The following is a 9,203-nucleotide window of genomic DNA, read 5'->3' on the forward strand; positions in this document are numbered from 1 at the left end:
CCTCTCCTTTCCTTCCTTCACCATCACACTCCTAAGTGTGGTCAGATATGAGAAGTCTTCTGCATTTATCTTTGTTTACAGGCTGAAGCCGAAAGTAATCTGGGTTTTGATACGGAACTGTATGTACCATCACTGTGTAGTGTGTGTATATGGCCTAGACGAGGTCATCCACTCACACTGCCTGCACCTTAAAATAGGACCTCTGTAAAAGATGTCTGTTTTGTTTTCTCTTTTCCTGTTTCTCAGGGCCACCTTTCCAAATATCCGGGGTAGGGGGAGGTGGCAACACCAGTGTAGGAGGCCTAAAGACAGAACTTAATCTGAACCCACCATTTAATATCCTAGAGGTTTTTTTAGTATTACATTAACAATTAAAAATAGAATAAAATAAAAGATATGAACCCTGAATTCAGCACAGTAGGAACACAATGAAAAGCCCTAAGAGTACGCCTCCTGGCCAGTTCATCTTCCCAGAACAACCAGTGACACTGTCACTGTCACAAACCCCAGGTTTCTCATAGGTCTTTTCACAGATTCTCTGTGTATGTAGACATGTGTAGAGTGTGTGTATATAATAGAAATGAGAACAAAATGTACAGTCAACAGCATCTTGTTTTTATTATACTTCATCCACAATCCAGATATACCTACTTCATTTTTTTAACTTCACTTTTTATTACTTAGAATACTTCTTATTGCATTTTATGGATATGACATAATTCTTCATCCTAGAGGCTAATGGTGTTTGTGTCCTTTCTACTCTTTTGCTGTCATAGGACAAAAATGCTACAGTGAATATCCTTGAACATATCCAAAAACCCCTCATCTGCAATTCCAAAGTCCAAACAGCTAAGGCTGAAAGTCATTTCACTTCTTGGCCTGCTCATCTGGCAGCCAAACCAAATCTGAACTGACGTGGGGCAATTTATAGTCGTTCTTTCTACTACTTAATGTAAATGCCTGTGTCATTTTTGCTGACATATAACTGGATTTGATTACAAACTGTTATCCCAGCTCCCCCTAGAGTTGTTACAAAACATACTGTATCGTATCTACCAACCCAGCTTTCTAAAATCCAGGCAACTTTCAGTTCCTAAGCACATTCAGCACTAAGGGTTTTGTATAAGTGTCGGTATTATGCTTTGTATCTTTAGGACACAACTTCAAAAAGTAGAATTGCTAAAAGTATATGTGTTGTACATTTTGATAGTCAAATTGTTATTCTAAGGAGTAAATGATTTGCATCACAAACAATACTCAATGATAGTCCTTGTTCTCTCACACACAGAACAAAACCTTTTGATGTTTGCTAATATGAAAAGCAAAAGATGAAAACTCATGTTTAGTTTGATTTCACTTTATTGTGGGTGAGATGAAGCATCTTTAAACTTTACTATTGACTGTGCGTGTTCTTTAAATATTGGGTTAATTTCTCAATTGGCTTGCATATGGATCACAAGTATCTTTCCCAGTTTGTATTTTGATTTTTATTTGTAATAATTAGCCATACAAATTTTTTAATAATGTTGATTCATCATTGATACATATGGAATTTCTTTTAGTGTAAGGAATTGTATTGCTGCGGTAAGAAATTGCAATGAATTTAGCATTTTATTTGTTATCTCTCAGTTGCCTAGGTCAGAAGCCCAGCAAAGCCCAACTGGTTTCTGGGCTCAGGGTTTCACACCACTAACACCAAAGCCATGGAGGCTGTGGGTAGACTTTGGTTCCAAGTTCACATGGGCCCTTAGTAGAAACCAGCTCCTGCCAAGGTAGGCCCGAGGTCCCCATTTTCTTGCTATTTATCAGCTGACAGGAGGAAGCATCCTCAGCTTCTAAAGGTGGGCCACCATCCCCGGGCAGGTGGCCAAGGTAGTTTGCTCCTTCACAGTCCACAGGAGAGTATCTGCTGTTGCTTCAAATCTGACTCAATTTCAGCTTCTTCTCTTCTGGTTTTAAGGGTTCATATGATTACATGGGCCCACTTGAACAATCCAGGATAATCTCCCTATCTTGGCTGTGGCATGGCACAGTGCAGTCATGAAACTAACTGATGCTAGGCATAGATTATGGGGACATTTTAATTCTGCCTACCACAGCAATGAAGTAAGGCTCCAAATTATTTTTACCTGGTTACTAACCAGTTGTCCCAACGTTATTTTGAATAAATCACTGATACTATCAATTTATTTGGTTATTTGAAATTTTAATTTCTGGATAACTGAGAAATGTTCATGATTTGAGAAGAACTCAGCCCCTCTCCAACTCCTTTAAGGACAAGAGTTCAGCATTTGACAACTCTAACTCTAGAGGTAAGAACAGTCCTATTCATGGGCAGGACCCATAGGCTCTAGGTGAAAGGTTTGGGGCTCAGTTGCCATTTAAAGAAAAAAAGTCAGTGAATATTCAGGTGTGTGGCTATTCCATACAGGGCTCACCCTGTGGAAATGAAGGGTCATGCTCATTAGAAGCTAATATATATAAATTTTGATTTGTGTTTATACTATTTGGGACGTGTCATTTTTCTGAATCTATTATAGAAATATTGTTCCTTTCCCAGTGTCCTAATTCTTTCCTTCTAGAATGTGTATTAGAAGCATTTTGAGATGTCTCAATCTGTTATCCATATGTTAACTTCTATAGCCTCAAAACCCAACAGTGCCTGGCATACAGTCAAGGCTCAATACATATCTGTGGAAAAAATGAATTATATATTTTGAATCCATCTTGGAAATTAGAATAAATACACTGAATAAAGGAAAAAATCAGCATCTCCCTCAGCTAACTTCTTAGCAGTTTAATCTTCAACCTAGTAGCCAAGCTCACATACAAAAATAGTGAAATCTAGAATTTTTTTCATGACAGGAACCAAATGTTGAGATATATTACTTGGGAATATAGAGGGGGGTACACTACCTGGGAATATAGAAGGGGGCTATGATTTGTTCCCTATTTTGAGGAAATTTATTAAAGTGGCTCAGAATATACGTAAAGCACCAACAGTAGTCCGACATTATCAGTGACCTGGTATCAGGACTTAATTCATGTTTAAAGCCTCCTTTCACAGACTTAACATAGAATACAATTAAATAAGTTTGTGTCAACTGTGCATCAACCAGGACATAATCTCACATTCGGCAAGGTAGTAGTCAGTGGTAGCCATGTTTGATGTCACTGGTCCCGAACCTTTTTAGCACCAGGGATTGGATTCAAGGTGACCCTAACCTGCTTTTCCAGTTCTAGTAAGTTTTGGTAAAATTTTTCAGCAGTGTCTTCATCTAGGTCCATCTGGAAAAGAAGTAAAAGTAGGGATGAATAGAAAGGAAAAATAAGCTGAATAGTATTTGTATAAAAGAAAGGCCTTCAACATATGTAAGAGAACAGAAAACAAAAGAAAAGAGTCTGCAGAAAGGGCCATGGAGGCAGCCACGTGAGGGCTGCCGGGAAACTCTGAGAGCCTGAGGATGCACTGACTGTAGTCCCCTTCCAGCACTCAGCCTACTGATGCCTCTCTTAAGTAGCAGGACTGAACAATCTGAGGTTTGCTATCCTCTCTAACTCCTGTGTATCCAGGAACAGAAGATATCAACTAACTGCGATATAAAAGGACAAAAGCCAAGAGTCTGGTGAATTTCCAGTAGCTAACCACCACCTAACATCTATATTTAGTAAAAGAGTCCTGTTTTCAGTTAGGCTCACCGTCCTCTAGATCAGCGTTTTCAACCTTTTTTTTTTTATCTCGTGGCTCACTTGAACCTAATAGTTAATCTTCCACGGCACACTGAAATTATGTTGATTTAAAAAAAGAGTAAAAGAAAGAATATACTTAGTGTGCTTTGAAATTCTTTCAAAAATAATTTAATGATCTTTAAAATTTGTACAGCACACCTAAGATCCTGTCACAGGACACCATTGTGCCACGGCACACTGGTTGAAAATCATGGCTTTAGATAAGAGACTACATTCTAGGTAAGTAGCCTCCATGGAAGCTACGGGTGCCATGTGACTACATTTTGGCCAGTGAAATGTAGCTACTGCTCCGAGTGTCTTTAAAAGGAGCAGAGTATCCCTTTTTCTCCCTTCTCTATGCTGCTCACTGGAGCCACAAGGATGAGAACCACACCCTGAGGACAGTGGGGCCATGACTGCAAGGAACTGTATGCCTGACAGTTTGTGAAGCTGCCTTGCCAGCCTGACCCTGCCTCTCCCCTCTTTTCACATGTAAGAAATCTAAGATTCTATCTTGTTAAACCCATTATTATTTTACATTGTTGTATTTCATGCCGAAAATCTCATCTCAACTCACACACTGTATGGCAAAGCAAATTTCCAGCCCCAATAAAACAGGGATATATTTTTTCAAGTCAACACAAAGCCTCGCCTTCAAAAGCATGTTCTTCCTTCATAAAACTGAATAGCTAAAACTTAAACTTTTTTTTTTAAACAGGGTTTATCACATAAAAGAAAGAATGAAAGTAAAGAAGGAAGTTACACAAAGTGAAGATGCATTCCAGAGAGACAGGAACCGGTCAGTCTCCAGAGCAGAGAAAGACCCAGAGTCTGAGCCCACCAAGCTCACTAGTTGTCCCACCTTTCTTCTGGCAGGACTGGCTGTTGGTTCTTGCCCTTTGGGGTGGTTGACGGGTTGGGGTTATATACTAGATTCCATTACAGGTTACAAGACAGGGTGGTTATACAGCAGTTTCTCCTTCTACACATACATCTAACATTTTGGAAATAACATTTGTATTCAATCACCTTAGAGTTTTTCTACATTGGAAATGGAAAAAAAATTAAGAGATCTCTTCTAATTCAACCCTGTCTTTTAACAGAGGAGAAAGCTGACTTCTCCAAATTGATCAAAGGGTAAGTCAGGCCAGGTGCAGTGGCTCACACCTATAATCCTAATACTTTGGGTGGACAAGACAGGAGGATCACTTGAGGCCAGGAGTTTGAGACCAGTTAGAGCAAGAGTGAGAGAGACCTTGTCTCTACAAAAATTAAAATGTTATCTGGGCATAGTAGCACATGCCTGTAATCCCAGCTACTTGGGAGGCTGAGGCAGCAGGATTGCTTGAGCCTGGGAATTTGAGGTTGCAGTGAGCTCTGATGATGCCACTGTACCCTAGCCCAGGCAACGGAGTGAGACCCTGTCTCAAAAACAAATGGAAAGAAAAAAGCTACTTTCTTCAATGAATTTCCATAAAATGCTAATGAAATATTTTGCTTTGTAGAATTAAACATGTTTTCCCCTTGATAAACAAATCATTCCCTCTAGACAGTAAGTTCAAATAAACTCTGTGAGCCTAAAGTAAGCTTATTAGTTTACAACAAAATTCCCCCGTTAAGGGCTATGCAGAATTTGAAAACAAAAAATTCACATAAACAAGACCAATTTGGAAACACCAGGATTAAACACTGTGCTCATACTTCTTAACTGTTTAACAGCCTTTATCAGGCTGATATAGGTTATCAAAGTCTTGAACAAGACAGTACAATATGAAACATTACTCAATTTTATATGCCTGAGAAATTACTTCTTGCGTATCTTCTCAAGGAACTAGTATCCCAAGGAACATATTTTGAAAAACCCAGAAGGTCCACTTTTATTAACAGTAAACAGATAGCTGGAGAAGCAGCAAGCACGGTTCCCCTTTGCCTCATGCTGCTGACACACAGACTGAGACCACTGCCACTTCCTCAACTTACCTGAGATCATTTACTAGCCTCAACCTAGTTTCAGTCTATGCCAATACCTCCTCTCGATAGGCTAGTGAAAAATGGGAGGCTGAAACAAACGCTGTTTGTGACAAAAGTATAACAAAATAGTTCTTACAGTTCAAATTAAATTTTCTCATTCTCCAATATGTAACTCTACATTTAATTTTTAGAAGATTATGGATTCCAAAAAGCACAGTACTGATTTTTTTTTTCTGTCCTCTATACCTGCCCTTTCAAAACACCAGTCTATTAAACCTGATCTTTGTCACAACCAGAAATGAATATTCAGAAGTTAACTTCACACCAAAAGATACTTCATGTTTCATCCAACTTACATGTTTACTGAATGGCTGCCATGTACAAGATAATGTGCTAAGGAAGGGGGTAAAATCCTCCTCCTCTTCACAGAGTTTGTATCTGATGAGGATCCCGAGAGTGGACAAGCAGCACAGGGTATAGGTATAAGATGTTAAGAAAGCTTACGACAGAGGCACCTGGCCTGGTCTACAGGGTCACCTGAGGCTGGGCTATTGGCTGATTGGAAGGGTGAGCAGGAATCAATCAGCTGAAGGAAGAGTAAGAACAGCTCAAGTCCAGAGAACAAGATGTTCTCAGAGTCAGGAGAGAACAGGAGGAAATGAGATCGGGCCAGGATGATGCTGGTGCACAGAGTGAAGCCCCAGGGAAGGGAGGCAGGGTGGCTGGTCAGGAGCATAGACCTACCTCATCAACCCCACAGCTAGTATCTTCAAAGTGACAACGCAAGCAGACTTACCCTCTGGGTTGTTACATAATTGCTTCCAAAGCCAGTGGTGGCGCTCATATACTTGATTAAAGGATTGAGAGACTCAGGCTTTTGGTGGAAAAGCCATACCTGAAAATGAAGAGTGAGTCAAGGATTTGTACTTCCTGCCCAAGGTGAGGGAGGCTGGTGGGGATTTACAACCAGCACTTCACAGAGCTCCTCAAGCAGATTTAAAATTCCTGTCAAGTATCATCAGTTAACAAACTGGCAAATACATTAAGAACTGATTAAAATCTAATTTCAAAGTACTTGCTTCTACAATCAATTTGTGTCTCTATAATAAATGCACACATTTCCGCAACATTTACCAAAACAAGAGCATCAAGTCAATTCCATTAATGTTTTTCTTAGTTAATTTCAATTTGGTCAAGATTTAATAATCTACTAAGTGCAGACATTACAGCGATAGGCCCTCAGATTTCCAAGATGAACAGCAGAAATCCTGAAGGAGCCCAGAGGAGTGAAGGAAACAAACACACAAAGAACTGGCCCTGATCTAGTGGGTTTCCAATGTATGGCGATTCTGATCTGGTAGTAGAGGCTGCCTTTGGGGGTCTGGGTTGAAAAATACTCGGAGATATCATTTGTGTACAGAAGAAAAGAGTATTATGATCCACTGCTAATGTCTGCCTTTGATGAGGAAGCCTATGCAATCCTTCGGCCATGTTTGATTTAAGGAAATTCACTGATTTCCCAGTAAAGTAACAACTTGATTCCCCCAAACCAAGAGAGGAAAGAGAGCCTTCACGGAGGGGAAGGGAACTGAACTTTAATTAGTCCTTTAAGGCTAATGTTCTATGATTAGCCTTAAAGTCCACTTTAGTTCTAAATAGGACCTTGATTGTTGACAGAGCTTGTTCTCATACTATCTTTTCTCTTGAAATCATTTCTAATACCAGGGAATGTAAAATTCATATCTGCTAAGACATACAAGCTATGAAAACTCAGTGACATACCAGTGCTTCTGTTCCATTATATGGTGTCAAAGTGAAAGCGTTTGCAAAAAAGCGAAGCTGAGGAAAAGAAAACAGCAGTCATTCTGAGGTGATGTATAATAGAGTCGTGAAATAATTATTCATTTAATTATTAGAAAAGTAAAACCTGCATTTCTGATTATCGAACACTTGTAAATATCCAAAAATAAAGATGCCAAAAAAAAAAAAAAAGATCACTTATTCTCTGTGACTCTGAGTATTTACATGAAGGTGTATTTACTTCTAACTTTTTTTCTACCTCCACCAGAATAGAAGGACTAAAAGCAGCATTTTCTAATGTGTGATGGAGGAACAGTAGTCCTGTGAGATGCTCAAAGCCCAAAATAAAACAATCAAAAAGAAACCAAAATGTGGTCCTTTGGTCAAACAATGGAAATTATCCACTTCTTGGAATTTTTAATGCACATGACTACACTGAAAACTCAGAGAAATCCAGTTTAACACTTCTTAACATGGGTTTCCCAGAATTACATGATTACAGAACTCTTAGGATCTCTGGTGCACAATCAAGGATAGATTCCTTTAAAGAGAAGTGGACACTCAGGTTGGTGCACTGGTAACACCCGATAGTCTGAAACAGAGACTACATATTAGGTGACTTCAAAAACCTCTAGTTAAGTGGATTTCAGGTTCAGTTTCTTAAATCATTTCCCAACCCTTAAACACACCTACTAGTTCCCACACTAAAGAGATTTTGTAAACTAAGAGATGTGTTCCTCACTCACCAGCCATATGATGGGTATCAACAGCATCCATACAAAAGGAGGTAGAATTCCATATGTCAGATTGGTCAGTACTGTACCCGGGCATACCACACTGGAATACAGACCCTAGGAGCATAGACAGGGGAAGCAATAAGACATCAATTGCATGTATAATGACTCGGTCCAGATATATGCTAATTAATAAGATACACGTATGAGCCAGGGAACCAGGGGATGAAGAATTTGTGCTCTGAGTTGTCCCTGAAGTTGGACTGATCATTTCTGTTCAAGAATCATATACAATGAACCCACTAGAAAAGATACTCAGGATGCAAAAATTAGTACGACAAAGTCTCTACTCTGGTGATACGATGTATCACATTGAGTGACTCCTGTATGTTGCACCCCTTTTGCGTCCCTGGGATGTATTCCACTTGATCCTAACGAGTAATCTTTTTTAATAAGTTGTTAAATTCAGTTTGCTAGTATTTTTGTTTTTTTGAGGATTTTTTCATCTATGTTAATCAAGGATATTGGCCTATAGTTCTTTTTGTGACGTCTCTTTCTAGTTTTGGTATGAGGGTGATACAGACTTTATCAGACCTATGGCATTTGTATACACACTAGATTATAGAACCACCAACAAGAATGAAATCCTGTGATTTGCGGCAACATGGACGGAACTGCAGAACATTATGTTAAGTGAAATAGCCAAGTACAGAAATAAATCTCACATGGTCTTACTCATTTGTGGGAGTCAAATACTAAAAACAATTGGTATCATCTTATTCTACCCAAGGTAGAATGAGAATTACTAGCGGCTGGGAAGGGTAGCAAGGAAGTAGCATAAAGTCAGGCTGGTTAATGGGTACAAAAAAAAATAGATAGTTAGACAGAATGAATATTTGATAGCACAACAAAGTGACTGTGATCAACATAAGTTAAGGTATACTTTAAAGTAACTAAAAGAGTGGAATT

The 9,203-nt window shown here is 39.1% G+C and overlaps 1 protein-coding gene across 1 annotated transcript in view; it reads right to left on the reverse strand.

The window, feature by feature from the left end:
• Window positions 1–1,468: 1,468 nt before the first annotated feature.
• HSD17B7 (hydroxysteroid 17-beta dehydrogenase 7) overlaps window positions 1,469–9,203 on the reverse strand; it is an 18,256-nt gene continuing 10,521 nt past the window's right edge. The window contains exons 5-8 of the mRNA XM_023510820.1: window positions 8,247–8,351; window positions 7,483–7,539; window positions 6,497–6,595; window positions 1,469–3,288 (exon numbers count right to left, since the gene is read on the reverse strand). Of these exons, the coding sequence (XP_023366588.1) occupies window positions 3,172–3,288; window positions 6,497–6,595; window positions 7,483–7,539; window positions 8,247–8,351 (378 nt within the window). The 3' untranslated portion in view covers window positions 1,469–3,171. The remainder of the gene's footprint in view (window positions 3,289–6,496; window positions 6,596–7,482; window positions 7,540–8,246; window positions 8,352–9,203) is intronic.

The sequence above is a fragment of the Otolemur garnettii genome, unplaced genomic scaffold, assembly GCF_000181295.1.
Source record: "Otolemur garnettii isolate 467f Iridium unplaced genomic scaffold, OtoGar3 scaffold00016, whole genome shotgun sequence".
Taxonomy (NCBI): Eukaryota; Metazoa; Chordata; class Mammalia; order Primates; family Galagidae; genus Otolemur; species Otolemur garnettii.